The sequence below is a fragment of the Bactrocera dorsalis genome, chromosome 5, assembly GCF_023373825.1.
Source record: "Bactrocera dorsalis isolate Fly_Bdor chromosome 5, ASM2337382v1, whole genome shotgun sequence".
Classification (NCBI taxonomy): Eukaryota; Metazoa; Arthropoda; class Insecta; order Diptera; family Tephritidae; genus Bactrocera; species Bactrocera dorsalis.
In genome coordinates this window covers 21,820,531-21,842,072 of record NC_064307.1, presented here as the reverse complement: position 1 = coordinate 21,842,072, position 21,542 = coordinate 21,820,531, and the positions used below count along the sequence as shown (strand labels likewise).

General features: G+C 34.3%; 2 protein-coding genes across 6 annotated transcripts in view; one reads left to right on the top strand and one right to left on the bottom strand.

Annotated features, from left to right (window-relative positions):
• The window catches only part of LOC105230077 (TOM1-like protein 2), a 245,553-nt gene that overhangs the window by 6,754 nt on the left and 217,257 nt on the right, over window positions 1-21,542 (top strand). The window lies entirely within an intron of this gene.
• The window catches only part of LOC105230131 (transient receptor potential cation channel subfamily A member 1), a 61,062-nt gene that overhangs the window by 36,590 nt on the left and 2,930 nt on the right, over window positions 1-21,542 (bottom strand). For 4 of the 5 annotated variants that reach the window (XM_049457601.1, XM_049457604.1, XM_049457603.1 and 1 more), the window contains exons 1-3: window positions 14,866-14,982; window positions 9,174-9,330; window positions 8,798-8,953 (exon numbers count right to left, since the gene is read on the bottom strand). In XM_049457601.1, the coding sequence (XP_049313558.1) occupies window positions 8,798-8,953; window positions 9,174-9,330; window positions 14,866-14,888 (336 nt within the window). In that variant the 5' untranslated portion in view covers window positions 14,889-14,982. Of the gene's footprint in view, window positions 1-8,797; window positions 8,954-9,173; window positions 9,331-14,865; window positions 14,983-21,542 lie in introns of those variants that run through there. The other variant, XM_049457605.1, reaches the window with a different exon arrangement.

The following is a 21,542-nucleotide window of genomic DNA, read 5'->3' as shown; positions in this document are numbered from 1 at the left end:
CGAATATTTTCTGCTTACAACTGTGGTAAAATTTTTTTAATTCCACATCCACACGATGTAATTTCGTTAAGTGCTTAAGGTCCGCACCTCTGAGGACAAGCGATTATAAAGGAGTACAAGATGTAGAGAAAAATCTAAGTTTTTGCACCCAAATGTATTACAAGCGCTTACAAAATTTCACACTCACCACAAACGGCATAATTAAAATGGTTTAGTGAATTCCGTTTGCACGGCCTCAGTCATTCCGGCATAATTAAATGCACAAATTTAATTAGAAAATCTCTGTAACTATGACAATTCGGATGTTTTACGGTTTTCCCATGTCTTTAATATTACTTGTGTTTGTTGCGCCTAAAATATGCAACTTTGTTTCTCAGTTGTTGCATTCTTTCTTCTTTTCCTCGCATAGCTGAGCCAAACTCGCTCAGCTCGCTGTCACTTCGCATTAAGCGGCCAAATTGAAGAGGGTAGCTATTTGGCAGATAATAAAGCCTATACCTACACACATCTATATATATATATTCAGAAATACATATGTATATGTGTATTAGGGTGTCCGCTTTTTTCCAAGTTGGTTTTTTTAATGCAAGGTGCTAAGGTTTTAGTTTTAGCCCTAAAAACAAAAGAAGTTCTATATTTTCAATTTAAACCATGCTTAGGGGTCGAAGGTAGTCCAGAACTAGGCATGTCTTCAACAACCTTTCAAAAGGTTTTGAGGCTACTACTCGCCGTAAAAATACAAGCCTCAAAAACGGTCGAGAGATCGTTGAAGACAAACCTCCTTTTGGACGACCTTCGACCTCTTCAACTGATGAAATTATTGAAAAAGGGAAAAATGTGGTGCTTGAAAATCGTCAGGCAAGTGTTAGAGAGATAGCAAGAGAGAGAGCTCAACATCTCTCGCGAGTCCGTTCGAATGATTTTAGTGGATATTTTGGGTACGAAGCTCGCTCTTGCTCGACTCGTCTCGATAAAGTTGAATTTTCTTCAGAAAAAGTACCGTATATAAACACGCTCTTTGGACATGCTTAACCGTGCGAATACCGATCCCACATTCCTGGAGAGCATTATAACTACGGAAGAGACATGGGTTCGAGTTAGACATGCACACAAGTCAACTATAATCGGAATGGATGGAAAAAACGAGCCGAAATAAAAAAACTCACTCTAAAGGCGCTCAAAAGTCAAGGTGATGTTCATAGTTTATTTTATTCGTGGTTTGGTATATCATGAATTTGTTCCGGAGGGACAGGCGGTCAATAAGAAGCTCTATTTGACCGTATTGAGGCATTTGGGTGAGATCATTCGTCGACAATGGCTAGAATTGGGGAATAACAATTAATGAATTATACACGATGATAAAGCACCATCTTATCAAGCCACGATTGTGACAAAATTTAAAGCAAAAAACGCAATGAATGTGATTGATCAAACACCGTATTCACCAGATTTGCCCCTGTCATTTTTCTTATTCTTCAAACTGAAATTACCGCTTCGTGGAGCCCTTTTTCAGTCGATCGAAGAGATAAAACAAAAATCCCTGAAGCAGCTTAAGGCTATCCCAAAAAGTGTTTATGGAAAGTATATCGAAGACTGACAAAATCGTTGGCATACGTATATTACATCTGGTGGGGATTACTTTGAAGGCAATATTTTGCGTTTTACCATATTTATAATTTCGGGGTGATTTTTTGTCACAATATGCATGCAAATAAATAACTTGTTTATGTTGGATATTTTGTTTTAGAGCAAAAACTGAAACTTCAGAAGACGTAAAAAACTCCTCTTGGGAAATATCAGATACCCTAATGGATATGTGAGTTTGTATCTGAATTTACAAATTTCTTGGCAAATTGGTTCACTTAGCCGTTTGATTTCTAGCAATTTAATGACAATGCCCATTTTATTCTTGGAAAGTGAAATATTTTGGGAAATAAAAATATTTTTCGGCTATTTATATTAGATTTTTGTTAATATGTCATCATTCTGCTCCAAATTGATTTATTTTTTAAATTTTTTCAACACGAGTCAATGTAAAACTTTTTGAATTACTACCTCCACCCTGATTTTGGAAACCACAAGCATTGCTCCCAAACTCCAAAGTCTCGTCTTAAACTAGTTTAGTCATACGACTAACTCGTGTGGAAAAATGTGGAAATTTCGAATACCTTCAAATTATTCTGACATAAAAAACATGCAATTTCTTCCATACTTTATATTAACTATTTTGCTTCAAGTCTGAAATGATTAACAAGCGAGCGAACGCAATGTCGTTTGCTCAGCAACAGTTTTTAATGCTTTTAGTAGTCTTTGAAGGAATTGAATAAGTTCATATAAAGCCAAACCATCAAATTCAATACAAGATTTACATAATCTGAAGTGTTACTGAAGAAGTATGAAAGCTTTTTATTTCAACTGTATTTTAGTATTCGTGTTTATTTGTGTCACTTAAGCTAGCTGTTTGTTCGATTCACCAACCGATAAGTTTCGTGTATAGAAAACGACTTCTATTACAAACACTCGTGGATTAAATTTATTGGTGTTACTTTCTTCTAATTGCTTATTTATAGACTTTTAAGTACTTTACGCACAATATGAGAAAATATTTTATAGCAAGAAATCTGCAGAAATCTTTTTACTAAAAATATTGCTATATACATATACATATGCATATACAATTATTTCAACAAATAAATAGCAGCAGCTCTCATAAATCAAATATCGTGTATGTTTACTTTAACTGAAATGTATGTAATGGTAAATGCCTTTTATGTTACTCTCCCTTATTTGATCACCTTTGGTTTGTGATTATTTCGTTGACGAGTCTCACCTGCCACCTTTGTGGCCATCTGTGAGGTTAGTATAAGCTATATAAATGCTCAAAGCACGGCAATATAAAAAATATCTCGTAACATTTCTTAATATCAAATTTATATTAAGATTAATATTAATATGTACATATGTATGTATGTATGTTTAGTCTCTTTATCTGCTGATTAGTAATTACGAGTATGACGCTTTTCGAAGTCTTTTTATAGATGTTATTATTTTTTCTTCTATGTTTTTATTATCAACTAATATTGAAACCTGACAAAGAAAAAATAATGAATAAAAGATGCTCTTACTAGATCTTTGAATGTTTAACTTAAAATATGTTCTTTTGAAAAATAAATCATAATCAGTTTGCTCCCCAAAATGGTAAGGCGCTCAAAGAAATAAATATGGTTTTGTTTTGATCAGGCGATGAAGTAAGGAACTGCTTCTTCTTTCTCTTTACTGCTGCTTAGTCGAGTGTTAAATTACCTCAATTCAAACGTAAATTTAAACAGATGATAATCTCATTAAATTTTCAGAGAAGTGAAATAAAGTTTCATTTTAAAAGGTTTTATTATACACTGAACAGGGTAAACTAAGTTAGCAAGTGTGTAATACCCAGAGGGTAACGCCAGATAACCTATAACCTGCATTTTCTTAATTACTAAGGCAAATATGAAGCAGTTTGTTTACAGCAGCTGCCTAAGTCGTTATACCTCAGTAGTGCGTTGCGATTTTTATGATGGAAAAAAACGTCGAACTAAGAATTTTTCCTAAATTGTATATTTCTAACCAGATTGCAAAAGCATCATCACATCAAGTCACGATTGTGACGAACTTAAAGCCAAAAACGCAATAAATATCATCGATCAACCACCGTATTGATCAGATTTAGCCCCTGTCATTTTTCTTATTCCCCAAACTGAAATTGCCGCTTCGTAGAACACGTTTTCACTTAATCGAAGAAATAAAACGAAATTCGCTAAAGGAGCTGAAGATCATCCCAAAAAGTGCTTATGAAAAGTTTTTCGAGTACTGGAAAAATCGTTGCCTTACAAACTGATCAATCAAAATGCAGTCCTTGTGTGGAAAAGTTTTTTTTTTGACGAGATATTTTCACGAAATTCTGCGCAGATTATTGTCTAAGGCAATGATATAATCTTCAAAGAAGTTATACAGATCGGTACACTGTAGCACATAGCTGAATTACAAACTGATTGATCAATATCGAGATAAAGGTCTTTTCATACCCTTTTTTATGCTACAATAAATGTACCTATGAAGGTGTAGAGCCGAAGTTAACATTTTTTCTTGTTATTTTTTATTTTTTATTATTTATTTTTTTTTTTCAACATTTTTATTTTCCTTCTGATAGAAAAAAACACCTTTAAAGAAAACTAATTCGTTTCCGAAAATTAGAAGTTAATTATTATCTAAATCTTTATGGAAAAATAAAAAAAAAAACAAATTTTTTAATATTTAACGAGTAATATTAATATTATTTTCTTTATTCTTAAACAAAAAATAAATAAAAAAAATCAATCACTATAAAAATAAAATATTTTTAACATCCAATAATTAGCAAGTAAATTAAAATGAGTTTTTTAAGATTTAATTTTTAAAGTGATAAATGCAAAATTTTCGTTCGTTCTCTGGCTTTCCACAATTTTGTATATTATGCTTTCTTCAAGATTAGTATTAATTAGAGATTTCAGAATTGATAAAAAATTATTTCATATTTTCTTAATTATTTCACAATTTTTTATTTTTTATTAATTACATTTTTATTAATTAAGTGTTTTATAATAAAATTATTTCAGATTTTTTTTAATAAATTTTTTATTAATTGTTGTTTCTACTATTACTTGTTTCAGATTTTTTATTATATTTTAAGACTCGTTTCATTCATATGTGTTTAATATATATGTATATTAAGCCGATTTGAAATATTTAATATTACTAAATTTTTATTTCACATTTGCTCACTTTATAACAATGTATAGCATAACTTTGCGCATACATGCTTACATATTTTCAAATTTATTGCAGCAAACACTCAATACCAAAAAAAACTCACTAAAATCTCTAACCAAAGCTGCTGGTTATTTTCAAGCACCATACATTTTTATTTCACTAATTTTTCATTTATGAATTTGATATGCACTTTTATAAAACAGTTAATTCTTAAAACACGTATTTATTATGTTTTAATATTGTAATAATTTTAATATTTTTAAAAAATTTTATTATTTGAAATTATTTTATATTAATATATTTTAATTCAACAGTTCAACATTGAAATTTCACAATTCCTTTTTAACGAAAGGCTCTACTGAATAATTCGCGGCGAACTGAAAATCTAATCCCGCTGTTGCTCGCTTTTATAAGCGCAATGTTACCCCGCTGTGCCCCGCATTCGCATACATAGCAAGAGTATCCTTTCGGGATGTGCGTGTTATGCGACATTGCGCGCGCTGTGGTGAGTTTTTATTCACCTCTACCCAATTGACTGCACACCTTCCCATTTAGTTCCTTTATCGTAGACTTTTGCTTTACTTTTTTCTTGAAGCTTGCGTTTTGTTTTGCTCCGCTCATTCGTTGTTGTTCTTTCGTGTTTCCTTTGTTTACTTTCAGTTCGTTGATAGCTTTATGTAATCGTATTTGTCGGTGTGGTAGATTTACCGCTTTTTCTTATCACAGTCAGATGTGCAGCTGTAGTCGGCAACAGCATCCCTTTAATCACGAATACATTCGTAAGTGTGGGTGAGCTTACGCATGTTTGATAGACAGCTTTGAACCACGTGTTCATTAAGTGAAAGGCAGTTTTTGATTTCTCTGTATTTCTTATATACCAATATTGTTGTTATGTACATATGCCTTACTTTTTTTTACACATTGGTGGTAAAAGAATTAATTTCCAAACTGTTTTACCTTCCAGTAATTTCTTGAAACTGCTTAGAGCAGTCTTCAAAGTAAAAGCGCCCCAAAGTTAGGTAGAAAATATGACCGTAATATATACGATATTCGACGTTAGTTTGACGATTACATATTGACTTGCAAGGCCTTTAAGAGTGTTTTTAAATAATATACCTCCTTCAGAGGACATATTAAAAACAATCTCCGTAATTGTAGCGAGGAAACTTTGAACCAATATTTTCCGTGATCCAGCTTGGCACTCTTTGGGGTATCACTAAAGCAGAATAGCTACTGAAAAGTTTTGTTTTGAAGCCATCAGTGAGCTTGATTGATCCGAAAAGAGATTTTTTTTAGAAATGTTTAGATAACTTCTTAAATAGACCATACAGAGCTTTCAAGAGCTTTTTGAAACAATATACTAATTGCTGCGGATATATTTCAAAGATATTTTCGTGATTGAAGCGAAGAAACTTTGGACCAAAAATGTGTCCGGCTGGGCGCTCTGTGGGGTAATTGCGGAGCAGAATAAATCTAGTTACTGAAAAGTTTTATGTTCAACTCATCAGGAAGGTTGAGTGAATGTAGGTGAGCGAATTTTTTTGAAAAAATTTCGATGGCATCATTAAGATTTTTAGAAATTCCATATGCCTAAACCGATCTGAAAAAAATCCGAGTCTCAGTTCCTGCTTTTATTGGTACATCACCTATATTTTTTTGAGGTCAGAGATTCGTACCACAATACAGAAAACTGTTTAGAATAACGGCCAGCAATGCCAGTGATATTTTCGGTGGTCTATACTTAAAATATAATAAATGATGTTCACAGCGAACAAACGCGCATAAATCTTAAAACTACCGTCCATTGCTAGCCATGCTTGTAAAAGTGCAGTCGATTCTACCGACGAATTAAGGGAGATAGGCCATCACAAACAAGCCATTGTAACCATTTCAAACTTATTGATAAGATTTCAGTAAAAATTAAAATGGCAGACTTTATTCTCTCAAAGTAATGTTTCAGTAAAGGCTTTCAACAGTATTTTCGAAGCTGAAGTGAGGCCGGAGGAGATAATATATATTCAGGAGATAACCTCAATGCAAACAAACTGATTAAAAAAGCACCACCAAAATGCTCTCAATAGAAAATCCAGGTAGTTGCATGGGTTGTTAAGCAAAATGAAATATTTGTGCCTTAACTTTTTGGTTGCTAGAATATAAGGGTTGGAAACAATTTTCTTATACAATTTTGGAACTCTCGAAAGTAATATGAATGATGTTTTTTGTTTTTGTCAATAATTTCAAGGAAATAAGTATATACGGAATAATCCAGGACGCAATTAGTTTTTTTTATTTTCTTGTCAAATTTATATATATTGATCGGTCAGATTATATGACATCTATATACAATAGTGGTACGATCTCAATAATTTATTCGCAGTCTGTAGAATTGCCTTTGACAATACTCTATGCAAAATTTCTTGAAGATATCTTCTTAAATAAAAAAAATTAAAATACATGGACTGGATTTTGATCGATCACATCGACCCAGCTCGTGACGCTGAGCATTTTTATAAGTATAATGTCACCTAAAATGCAAACCAACGTTTAATAAAAAAAATAATAATTTAATATCTTTGTCAGATGTAATAACCAACATATTGGGTAGTCGAAAAAGTCTTTTCGTATTTCTAATCCAATTTTAACTTATTTTTGTACATTTATAAAAATAAATAAACAAAATTCAAGCGAGCGAACCATTGTTGGGCTACACGAATTGATCGGCTCCATAAACTTCCCAAATTTCATTGGTGGCTTGCGTGGCATTTTTACCTTTTTTTTACAAAAATTTGAAAATATAGGTAATTTCTTCATTATTTTTGAACTGTTGTAACTTTTTTCAACTTCCCCGAATTAATAACATTTTTTTGGTTACACGAAGCTTAAAATCTCCCTTTTCCTACACTATATAATATGACACAAAGTGATTGGTATCACTGAAGATATACGACTGCAACGACATTTATTGACAAAATACGAAAATACTTTTTCGACTACCCAATATAACCATTTTATAACTGAAACTCAAGTTTTATTTCAGTATTCCGATTTGTACTTTATGGGTCTCCTTATGGGTTTTGAAAATATCTTGATTAAAAATAATTGAATTTACTAATCAACACGCCGCTATGTGGTTTGAGTATTTGCTAAGCGAGTCGGCAAACACTCATACGCCATGGCGTCCGTTGATTTCACTAAAATAAGATAGCATTCGCACTGGAAAGAGTTCCAATCTAAAATAAGTGTGTTTTAGAAAAATATTTGCCTTTTTTAAGCTTTATTGTACTGTTATAATTGTATATAATATTTTTACTTATATAATTATACATATAATTGCCTTTTATTACCAATAAATCATGAGAACGCAATAAAAAGTTTAAATTTGTGAAGCTGTCACATCAATTTACGCAAAAAAGGTCTAGAAAATCGATTATTAAATACATATACGCACATATAAGCTCTACACGTGGTTTAAATTGTTTGTTATGTGCATAAATATGTATGTATGTGTTACACGCATGCACTTCAAGTTCACCTTAAATTTGTTTTAAGTACCTTGCAAGGTAAATTTTACAGCGCGTGCTGACCGCGTCTGTGAGGTTAACACAACAAAAACAATATACATAAATCATTCGAACAGTATTGCCAAGGCAACACTTCCTGCGTACAACAACACAAAAAAATACTGTTATAGTTGAAGGAAATAACGAGCATTAAAACAATCGTATAGGACACGCTAAGACGAAAGCAAATTGAGATTTCAGCCATACGAGTGCCCACATTCGGCCCTGTTGATTCCCCAAACAGTGATGTGTGTGCGTTTATATGTACGCCTGCATCATAACGTCAATGCATTGCTGATCCATAGCATTTATCTTAGCAATTTATTGCCACTTCACATTTACTCTTTTTTGTTGTGTTCACTTTCCCCCTATCTTATAGTCCTTTATTGAGTTGGCAACAAGAGTGAGCCAACAAAAGTCTGAAAATCATTGTGAAAACGCTCACTTACCCTCAATATCCTATAGGGACTATCTCGCAGCTGACAAACTTGTTCATTTGGCTCCGGCTTCAGTATGGACTCGAGCGGTGTGTCGACGTCCTCAATCTCCGCCCGCTTACTGCCCGCCGAGGTTGCCCGTTCGATTATCATGGAGAATATCCAGAACTGCACGGCGACATGTGTGTTTGCAGCAGAATTAAAAAGAAGTTAAAATTGATGAGTGCAAGGGTGGCAATGAAAAACAAAAACAAAGGAGAAAAAAACAAAGAAAAAGCACAATATTAAATTGCCAAATGGGCGTTTAAGTTCAATCGTATTTATTTCCAATTGTAGTCTCAATTGAATTGATTAAATTGCTCGAGGGTTCATTAACCTCTGCACTTACCCTGCCCTGTTGGCGCTTATTTTTGTAAGAACCGGATAGAAGTTGGGGTTGCGACTCGACAAGTTCGGGTGTTATGCCACTGCTATTGTAGAGACCATTCAAAAATTTCGGCATATCGACTTCTTGTAAGCGAAAGGGCGACAAAGTGATGGGAGAGCTGAAAATTGTATGGAAAATAAATTGAAAATATTAGTAATGATTAATAATGCGGGGGCAGTTAGATATGTCAATAAAATGTTTTGACTTCATATATAACACTTATTTATGACATATTAATTTTTGTATATTACATAATACATTGCCCAAAAGAGAAAATTGAAAATGTTTCTTCTCCTTCAATGAAACCTAAAAATAAATTTCTACTAAAAGATCTGACAAAATCACGGCGTTTTTATAAAAGGTGGATTGCACTTATATTTTTGGCCATTTTTGGTCTTCAGAACTCGATAAGAAAACTTGTACATTATGGTTTGAACAACTATAAAGCATTTAGAAAATTTTTATAAGAATTGGATAGCTTGTCTCCGATTTTCAAAAATCTTGTATGGAGGAAAAAAGTTTTAAAGATAAATCGATTGAGCTGGTGGAACTGGGCGGCTATGCTTTAGACTGTAACTCAAAAATATCGATTTAGAATTTTTTATCTTCTTTTCAGATAAACCTTCCCTATTTTAATGGCGTAGGCACCGCTTACGCGGTTATAGCCCAGATAACATCAGCGGGTCAGTCGTTTCCTCTTTTCGCAATTTGGCGCCTTTTCGAGATACCAAGTGCAGCCGCGTCTTTCTCCGCCTGATCTCTCCAACGGAGTAAAGGTCTTCCTCTTCCTTTGCATGCCCCGGCGAAAACTTTCAGAGCGGCGTGCTGCTGCCCTTTAATTCGCTGAACTATGTCAATGTCGTATAGCTCATCGTTCCATGGAATCTAATATTCGCCGATGCCAAAGGACCATAAATCTTCCGCAAAAACTTGCTCTCAAAAACTTCTAACGTCAACTCATCAGTTGTTGTCATCGTCCAAGCCTCTGCACCATATAGCAGAACGGGGATGATGCGTGACTCGTAGAGTTTGGTCTCTGTTCGTCGAGAGAAGACTTTACTTCTCAACTCCCTACTCAGTCTGAAGTAGCACCTGTTCGCAAGAGTTATTCTGCGTTGAATGTCGAGGCTCACATCGTTGTTGGTGTTAATACCGGTTCCAAGATAGACGAAACCATCTACTACTTTGAAGTTATGACTGCCAAAAATGACGTGGCAGAGTCGCTTTGTCTGAATTCTAGTTTGGTATCGAACGGAGAGATCCTTCCGGACCCTGACAGAGCTTTTGGTGTTAGTCAACGTTAGTTTACACAGTCAGTTTTAGTTTTTCGGGAATGCCATATTTAGACATAGCGGCATGAAAGTAGCTCCTTTTCGTGCTGTCAAAAGCAGCTTCGAAACCGACGAAGAGGTGGTGTGTCGATTATCCATTTACGGGTCTTTTGCAAGATTTGGCGCAAGGTGAATATATGGTCAGTTGTTGATTTTCCAGGCTTAAAGCCTCACTGATAAGGTCCAATTAGTTTGTTGACGTTGGGCTTTAATCTTTCTCACAATATGCTCGATAGAACCTTATATGTGATGCTGAGGAGGCTTATCCTGCGGTAGTTGTCGCAGAATGTGGGGTCACCCTTTTTGTGGATTGGGCAGAGCCGTCTGAACATATTCTGCAAAGAAGCTGATGTATGCTCCATATCAGTTCTTCGCTGCCGTGTTTGTTGTTCTTCCGACGTGTAATTGCTATTCGAACTTTTTCATGGTCGGGCAATGGAACGTCCGCTCCAACGTCATCGATTGGGGAATCGGGTTCAACATCTCCTGATATTATGCTTCACTGCCATTCAGCAGGCAGGTGAAGTGTTCGCTACTTTTTAGACTATAGCCCATCCAAATATGAAAAAAAAAATATTTTTTTTGATTTAAAAGAAACTTTGGAAGCTGAACTGGTCTCAGTTTTGGAATTCTGTTCCGTAAGGAGGCTACTTATTTCGATAGTGACTAAGCGGAAACTAAGGGATCTGGATCGGTCCAGGTAACAATTTCTTATTACCTGTTCTTGTTTAAGGCGAATGATTTCGCTGATTTGCGAGAGATTAAAGCGATCTCTGCTAGATAAAAACTCAACACAGAAAATATAGGAAGTATTCTGGATGGACTTTTATTTGTTAAACAGTTTACCAATAACAAAATAATCTCAAAAAAATTAATTATAATAAACACTAAATTCTCTAACCAACCATACTATATTTTGAAAAAATACTACCACATATTAATTTTTCTATTATTTTTTTTATGACTCAATACCGTAACGTTCACCCTCTTTGCCTTTTCATTGAGTGATTAAACCCTAATTATTTTTATTATCATCCTCGCACTAATCACAGCTGAGTGCGTCGATTGCTGATAAACTAATCTGAAAAAATTATTGTTTGGAAATATACATATGCGCTGTATAAGCAATATAATTTTATGAATCCGTTTGTAAATACCGAACAAATTCAGTTGCGCTTATCAGGTATCTGTCAGCACGGTGCCATCCCCTAATTAAATGATTTCCCACTGATAAGGGGTAACAACCGCAACCGATTTATAACCGTATAATTTCGTCTAATTACAATGATAAAGAGGGCGCAGTTCTTGGAAATCATTAATTTTTCGATTAGTAATGAGTGATATAATCAAATTAAGGGTGAGAGCAAACATGGAAATTGCGTTCCAAAAGAGAGGTTAAGTTCTACAGAAAGTGTAACTATATAAAAAATGTACATTTGGCTTCTAGTTATAACATTTCTTGAATTAGTTTTCGACAGATTTTGACCATCGGAAAGAATGACATTCCTTCGATTGCATTCTTTTTTTTACCCATTTCTCTACTCACTAGTTTTGAGCTATGATATAAATTTGTGGGTAGGTTAGCTTTTATATTTCGGGATTTGACAACCCTAATATTGCAATCTGGCAACTCATAACTTTAACGTAACGTATGTCATTCTCATATGATACATTCTCAGAATGTTTTGATATACTAGCCCTATTTGTGTTGTTAACAGTAAATTAAAGTATTCATCTCGAAAAATCGCGAACATTTTAGGGCGATTGTTTTTTTACAGCTTTCGACGTAAATCAACTCAGCAACCATGCATCGATGAACTTATTTAAATTTTAAGGCCGATGAAGCTCCATCAAGCACGTATTATTGATGGTATGGTAAGCTCAATAGAGATTGTATATCACTTTAAGACTAATTTCGTGAAGTTCATCTAAAGTCAGTACTTCGAAACATGTCTAGGACATCGTGAAAGGTGATAAATCGTGGATTTACGCATAAGAGCCCGAGTTGGGTGTTTTCAGATGAACCGAATCCAGCATTTATTGATTGAAAAAATAGTTTATCTTTATCGTACGAGGTCTGGTGCCCATAATGCTAGATCTTCTACCGATATCTTCTGTACATACAGTCTCCTGTGGAAGTTTTCTGTAGTACCTTTCGAAGTTTTCGAGTTCACAAGTCATTTTTGGGGAACCAAGGACGCTGATAGTATATGAAGTTTGAGTTTTACAAATAATTAACTACAAAAATCCATTACTAGTCTAAAGAAGATTTTAAATCGCCGTCTAGGGTTTCGCGGAAAATTTTCATCACTTCATACTTCATACAATCATTGTCGCAATCTCGATTTCGATCAGACTTGCATAATCACCATGATTTGGTACGCATCAAGGATTGCACAATAAAAATAATGGTGCGGCTTTAAATGCAATTAGCAGAGCATGTTTTATAACTTCAAAGTGCGCACAAAAATTGGTTTAACTGCGCAAAAGCAGGTTGATTCCTATGGGACATGGTCATCATTATGCATCACGCGATTTTATAAACCATGCGTGGTGAATAGAAACCATAAAATTTTATAATATTCAAATGAGTTGAATGACCATGTTTTATTCGCCGCTAATTGACTACAAGTTAATTAATTTGTTCACTTATTGGTCACACTATTGAAGAGAATATTGTTTACAAAACACAGGAAAATTTTCAGGCTTAATGAAAAGTGTACATTAGGATGTTCCAAGGTATAAGGCAAGAGTTTTTTCTCGAAGATTAAATGGTTTATAAAAGTATAGTTGTAATATATTTTAATCGCCTAAATAAAGAAAGTTACGAACGGTCAAAGTTTTCTTCGGCTGCTAGGTTCATATCTTGGTTTTCAGGGCCGTTATTGTAAAGCCTTTCTAACTTGTGGAAATATATATGGATCTTTCTATATTATTAGGTCTTTAAATTTCGTATCAATTTAATAAAAAATGTAAAGAAATTAATATTATAAATGGAAAAGTATAAATAATCTAATTGTATGGAGCTTGCTCCGAAGTAGAATTTTTAGAAAAATTCGTATGTATAATCTCAGTATTTTTTTCCGAGCTGTTCCGATTTTATTAGACTTATGTTGAAGCATCTTGATTTACTGCTTCAGTTATCAAAGAGGACCAGCTGGTATGGTAGTTTAAGTAGTCACCTTAGCTTGTGATGTACTTAGACGTTTCGTCGATATATAATATTTATTTATCTCTCGATCGACTGAAAACAAGTTTCATTCCGATGACTTCTTTGTTGTATATCAAACTCATAAACCAAAGTCTCTTTGGCAGTTATAATACTCTCCTTGAATGTGGAATCGGAATTCGCACGATCAAGCATACCAAAAGAGACCTTTTACGGTATGCGTTTTGAAAAAAATATCAGCTTTATCCAGACGAGTCGGGCAAGAAGGTGTTTCTTACACAAAATATCCACCAAACTCATTCGACCGGACTCGCGAGAGATGTCGAGTTCTCTTGTCATCTCTCTAACGCTATCCTTCACTTTTTTAATATTTTCATCAGCTGAAGAGGTCAAAGACCGTCGAGAACGGGGCATGTCTTCAACGATCCCTCGACTGTTTTTGGAGGGTTTGTACTACTCGGTGAATAATGTGTTTGATAAAACTGAATCACCGTTAGTCTTTTGAAACATTAGCAACGATTCCACACACGAAATTTGGTTCGTAATACAAAATTTGAGGCAAATTCACAAAAACCGAAAAGACACACTGAGTTTTTCCAGAAAATTCACAGATGTCTCCCACACAAGCACTAATCGATTTCTAGTTTTTTCGCTGCTTTTTGAACCAACATCGAAAAATTGAAAATTTTCGTCACTTTTTATTTTAAGGCACTATTTAGCTTAAAGTCTTCACTATAATAAAACAAGACTTGGGTTCCATTCTTGTTAATTAACGTCATTTTATTCCTTAGTGGTAGGCGGGGGAACCACCGATAATGGAAAACATTTAACAAAAATATTTTTTATATGAATCTATCAGCCGTTGGGAAGTCAAGAGCGTTAGTTTTGAGAGCCGTAGGATATGTTGTTAGGTACAAAGACATTCGTTAATTAGTGACGAGGGTAATATTATAAGGAAGAACTTTAGGATTCTATTTTTCAGGTCTTTCATATATTTTTAAATTCAATACAACCGTTTATGTCATTGCCACTGAGTATGAAACCGTACAGTAACATTTTCCACTTGAACACTTGACATTTACATTTTCCACTAAAGGATTTTAAAACTCATTTTAAATTTTTTCACTTTCACTTAATTTAATTTAACACCTACCTCCATGCCTGCTTCTTTTCCATATTAATTTAAAGTGCCAAAAAAATAAACAAACTTTGTCACCAAAAAAAAAAAGATACTCCGTTTCGACTTGAAGCTCCTTCTGCGCGCGTGTCCACTAGCTTAGTACAAGTCAAACGCACTTGGCCCGCCATTATAAATCCATTGTGGGGATAAGTGTACGCAAATAAATGTATAATTTCGGCAAACGACGAGAACTTGTTGAACAAAAAACAATAAGAGACGTTAGGTTCGGTTGCACTGAAGCTATTATACCCTACACATATAAAAAAAAATCCTTACAAGAACTATTATCGACCAGCTTGTATGGCAGCTATATGCTATAGTCACTCGATCTGTAAAATTTTTTATCGGAGATTGCACCGTTAGCTTGAAGAATAATTCATGCCAAATTTGATGAAAATATATAGACACATGAAAAAGATTTCCTTATAAGAAATTTGTTTCTATCAATCAGCCTTAGTGACTCAAATTCAACAATTTCATCGGAGATTATAATACAATATAGCCTTAGGCAATAATTCAAACCTAAATTCTTGGAGATATCTCGTCAAATGAAAAAGATTTCCATACAAGAACTTTGTTGCGATCATTCAGTTTATCTGACAGCTATATGCTATATTGGTCCGTTATCGGTCATTCGGTCAAATGTGTACCTTTTTGGTGAGAAAAGGCCGTTTGCAAAATTTCATGTCGATAGCTTGAAAACTGAGGGACTGATTCGCAACTCGTCACGATGAAAAAAATATATATATCTATACTTTATGGAGTCTCCGATGTTTCAAACTTCGCAACTAACTTAACATACCCTATTCAGGGTATAAAACGCCTAAGTATACTGTTATTTGATACATTATAGTTATTTCCTGAAAGCATGCATACATACATATGTATGTACTACATTAGTATATAGGAACGCTTCTGCGCCTAGTTAATTTATGATTGTAGCAAGCAGCCAATTGCATGTTTAAGGTGTTAGTACATGTACATATGTGCTTCATGCGAGTTCTGACAATTAAAAAAGCTGCGTATATACTGCATTGCATAGTTGTGGGATGTACTGTAGAGAAACAGGGTAGATCATAAATAGTTCGATTTTAGTTAAGTTTGAGTCATTACTGGTTAGTTCCTCAGTATTTATGTCCTTAATGCTTCTAATCTTTCATTTTTATTTAATTGAGGTTAATTATTATTAATAAAGTCAATTTGTTGCCTACAATTAGGCGCATTATTGTTATTTGTACTGATAGAATCGTCCTATAAAATTTATAGCAGAGTCAAAATTTTGTGGCGACTACCTTGTAATATGTTTACCGCTTCATTGCATATTTGCAGGCGACGAAAGTAGTCTAAAACAATGTCGCAAATAACTATACAAATATAATTTTTATTATTGCTTGAACACTAAGCCCAATAAATGCACATAAAATCAAATAGAAACTTAACAGGTCAGTTGAAAAGTCCGCGGCCTGACACATTAGGCCTAACCTTCAAAAGGCGCGTATGTGAAGATGACAGCTATCGGATTATTAGTTTGTTAATGATATGACTTTGAGTGAAGAAACTTTTGTTACTATGAAAAAATGTATAAAAAGGAATTTCACATGAAGATAAAATATCGCTTTTTTGAAGGAAAAAAATACAATTGAAGCAAAAATTTGGCTGAATGGCGAGTTTCTGGACACTGCCCGAGTAAAATCAACCATGAAGGATTGATACCTGTATGTTAAGTTTAGACGTGGTTAAATGAGCACCGAAGACGGTAGAGGTCCAAAAGAGTTTGTTACCGACGAAAACATCAAAAAAGTCCACAAAATAATTTTGGATGACCGTAAAGTGAAGTTTTTCGAAATAGCTAGCACTCTAAAGATATCAAGTGAACGTGTACATCATATTATTCACCAATAGTTGGGTATAAGAAAGCTCTATGCAAAGTGGGTGCCACGTCAGCTCACTCTTGACCGAAAATAACTAGAAGTAGATGATTCGGAGCAGTGTTTGGAGTTGTTCAAACGTAATAAGTCCGAGTTTTTGCGTGATAACGGCTGAAACATGGCTCCAACATTTTACTCCGAGGTGCGATCGAGAGTCATTCGAGTGGACTGCACATGATGAATTCGCTTCAAAGCGTAGAAAAATGCATAAAGCGGCTAGCAAGGTTATGGCATCTATATTTTCGGATGCGCATGGTTTCATTTTCATAGACTACCTTGAAAAAGGAAGGACTACCAACGGCGACTATTATGTAGCGTTATTGGAACGTTTGAAGGACAAAATCGCCGAAAAACTGCCACATTTAAAGAAAAAGAAAGTGCTGTTTCACCACGACAAAGCTTCGGGTCATAGGTCAGTGCAAACGATGACAAAAATACATGAATTGTGCTTCGAATTGCTTCCGCATCCATCGTATTCTCCAGATCTGACGACCAGCGACTATTTTCTCTTCTCAGATCTCAATAGAATACTCGCTGGTAAGAAACTTTCGTCGAACGAAGAGGTGAAAACCGAAACTGAGACATATTTTGAAGCAAGGGTTCTACAAAAATGGTATTGAAGAGATGGAGGGTCGCTATAATCAAAAAAAAGAATGTATTTTACTATGGTAGGCCGGGGACTCTTCAATTGACCTGTTATACATATTGGCAATAGAACATACCATACATTAGTTTCTAAATTGATATGATAATTAAAGTGTTAAAAATAAATAAAAACTACTTAATAATACATTAAAAGAAAAACTAATAAAAAAAGTCTAAGTTTTACCCTAAAATCATATGCTACAATCCACTATATTATAAAAGTGCACGACTTGAATAAAATATTACACCATTGCGCCTAATTGTAGGCAACAAAATTTTCAATAATTTATATGTTACCTTAAACAAAACTAGATCTACCTTCAGAAATGATTTTTCATAATTAAAAATAATTTATTAATTAGAATACTTTATGCTGACGATGATTGCGGTACCCAAAAAATCGTCCTTACTTAATACGCGCTTTATTGTATGTGCCACACGTCGAAGCAAATAAAGGCTAGGAAGCACTAAAACATACATACTTATATATGTATATACATGAACATATATTTGTTGCTTTCGTATACAATGTAAACGCAGTATTTTTTACCGTCTCTTCTATGTCTACATAAGTATTAATGCAACTATGTGAAACCATAAATTATTGTGAAATTTATATAGTTTTTTATTTAGCATGACTTGCGCATTCGACGAGTGAGACTTTGATGTTCTCAATTATGTAAAATTAATTAATTAACTTAAGTAGTAATTTCAGTTATAATTGTGTGATTAAGTAGATACTTTCTTGGTAAAGGTCATTACCATATCGTTTGGTGACAGTGCTGATACTGATTACTTGATAAATAGAATAATAATTACACTATTTGCGTGAAATATTAATGCTTGATAAATTGAGTATTAACAATGCTTTGACAGTCTATAAATATAAGCCATAAAGTGTTGAGTTTGGTTATGCATAATTGATAACGCGGCGTTCTTGAAAGTATGCAAGGGTTTAACCTTGCCTCTTAACGGTGATTAATAAAGTTCAAAGAAGGGGCTATAGTTGCTATCCTGACAATTCTATATTAATATTATATCTTATATAGAAGATCCCTTACGATTACGACAAAAAATCAATTTGGGTGATGCTGATATAAAGGGTGATCCAAGTAGAGCTAATTTTTTCAATAGCCTTTTTTGACTGATCACGCCAAGCTGTTATATTATTTTTTAACTGAAACCCCTCGACCTTCACAATCAAGCTCACTTTGCTTTATGGGATCTTGAAAAGTTCCATGAAGATCCGACGTTTTCTAGCCATTTTTTCAGGGATGAAGCCTATTTCCGGCTCAATGGGTATATAAAAGGCGAAATTGCCGCATTTGTGTCAAAGAGCAATTTCATCAAGAAAAAAACAATGGTTTGATGGGTCGCTTTGTGCGCCGGTGGAATTATCGGTTAATATTTCTTCAAAAATTATGCTCATGCGAACGTTTATCGTCAATGACGAGCGCTATCGCATCATGACAACCGACTATTTGATGCCAGAAATTGAAGCTCGTGATCTCGGTGACATTTGGCTACAACAAAGCGGTGCCACTTAACACACATCGCATCAATCATTGCACTTAATGAGAAAACACTTCGGTGAACAGATAATTTCACATTTTGCGCCGGTCGATTGGCGACCAATATAATGTGATGGCACAACGTTAGACTTTTTCCTGTGAGGATATGTAAGTTAAAAAACTTTTACTTAGTTTTTAGAAAAAAAATGTTTTTCGGGAGCTACTTATGTCCCCTTTTTTGGGAGCAATGCACTTTTATTGAATTCTGTGTAAGAACTAAAGTTTACAATGGATTACACTTAACTCTAAACCTATGTTTGCCGCTCCAACGGGTATGGAGTTTGCTGACGCTGCGCTTCCCAAAGGTTGCCACTACACGTGTCGCACTGCCAGCGATTTAGTTGGTGTTGTATTATATTACTTTGTATCATATGATACTTTTTAAACGTGTGTAGTGCTAACTTGTATCGTCTAAAGTCTATGGGGACAATCTCGCTTCGATTCAGGCTTTGGAGCAAAACAGAACGCATGTAATTCGCCAGTTACCAGTCGAAATGTTGGAACGAGCTATGTTAAATTTGATACTCGAAACCCAATGGCCAGAAAGAGTGTTAGAATCTAAATCTTCTTGCTGTAGATCACCGTTTTTTACAAATAAATCTACAAATTTATATATTTCTATACCTTTCTGGCTCTTGATAGCTTTTGAATTATAAACACCACTTAATTTTTTTTTTTACAGGTAAGCGTATTAAAGATCTATACATCGTAACTTCAAGAATGACTCAGATCCTGACACAATTCCGGTAAGTTCATTGCTTTCTTTTACTAGTACCAATACATACATCTAATATTTGCTATATGAAAATGAATTGTAGCACTATCCAAAAACAATATAGTATTACATAATGTAAATTTCGACTTCATCCCCGATATAATCATACTAAGGTGTTTCGTTTACTCTAAGCATATTATCCAATTTTTTTTTTTTTACATTTTGGCTATATTTGAAATATTTCCGAATTCTATGATCTTAAGTGTTTCAACAGCATCTCAGAAACATATACACCAAGATTGAGTCTTATGAATGACATTGTTCAATTCTCTTACTTTTCTAAAAATAATTTTTTTATGTAATCGTCCTTAGATATTACTCTTCAACTTGCGTATTCCTAGTCAAGCGTTCCTTGCTTCTCCAATTTCTGCTGCTGGAGGCCAGTTTCGAAGGTGTAGTCATGTAGACTTTGGAACACAATCATTTAAATGCTTAGAAAGTACTTTAGTTTACGTAAAAAACAATGGTTCTTGTGTCAACTTAGCATACAATTTCCGTTGCTGTTATTTAAACAGTTAATAATACAAAGAAGTACGAAACAACTTGGTAGCTGACGGAGCTTTACGTCATAAACTGTAATCGCTATATAAAGGATACTTTACTCATTTGAGGGGAATGTTAGATAACAGTTTTTATGTCAAGTAAATGCTCATTCATATTCTCAACCAAATGTCATTATGATTATTTTCGAATGACACTGAGCAAATTCTAATGGGGTATCAAATTTCCCATTAGTCACAGGTCATTCACTTGAAATTATTTGAGTTTTTTTTTATCTATATATGATATATTTACTGTATATAGTAAAAATATATATACTGTGTTTAGTATATAGAAATATATCCAATTATTGTGAAATTACATTCATTGGATTTACAAATCTATTGAAATATTAGTAATTAGTGAAGCTTTTACCTATCCTGAATGAGATTTTGTTAACTATATATTTGGATAACGATTAAATACACCATTTAACAGATAAGATAATATAACGGCATTTTATATTATATAAAGCCATAATGATAGAGATGCCTTGTCAGGAAATTTATTGCGTTGTGTCGGTATTGGCATTAGGAGTATAGCATGAATTGAAGTAAAGAGGAATTCTTTTCGAGGTTCCTAACCTTACCTTCCACAAACGACATAAAATCGTTGTTTCTTCAGGATGAAATAACAGCCTTTGAATCTCTGCAGGTTGCTCTGTATCCCAAATGCGTCAATTTTGCTTGTTTACATACTCTTTGAGCAGAAATGGGTCTCATCGCCGAACAAAATGTGGCTTGAAAACTTTGCATTTTCTTGGAAATTTTCAAGAGGCCCATAAAGCGAAGCGATGTCGCTTGGGAAGGCCGATTGCATGCAGTTCTAACACAAGCTGTATTTTGTACTTTTTCAATTTAAGATCTCGATGTAAAATGCTCTATGTCTTTCCATGCGTCAGTCCGAATTGTTGCGTACGGCGCAGAATCGACTCTTCACGGTCTTTGAAAACTCTCGGAAAATAGTTGACATTCTTTTTCTTGAATTCGCATCGAAGATGTTCTTTGGCCTCTTCTTACAATATTCTACCTCCTGACAATTCCTACAATAGTGGTTGTATGGTGATCCCAGTCTGCTGGCATCTCCTCCAGTTGAACCTGTTAGCACGCTTACTACAGTTCTTTAATCATACATACATATTCCATTCAAACCACGTTTGCCTGCTTGCTGAGCAAGTTACGGATTGACGCC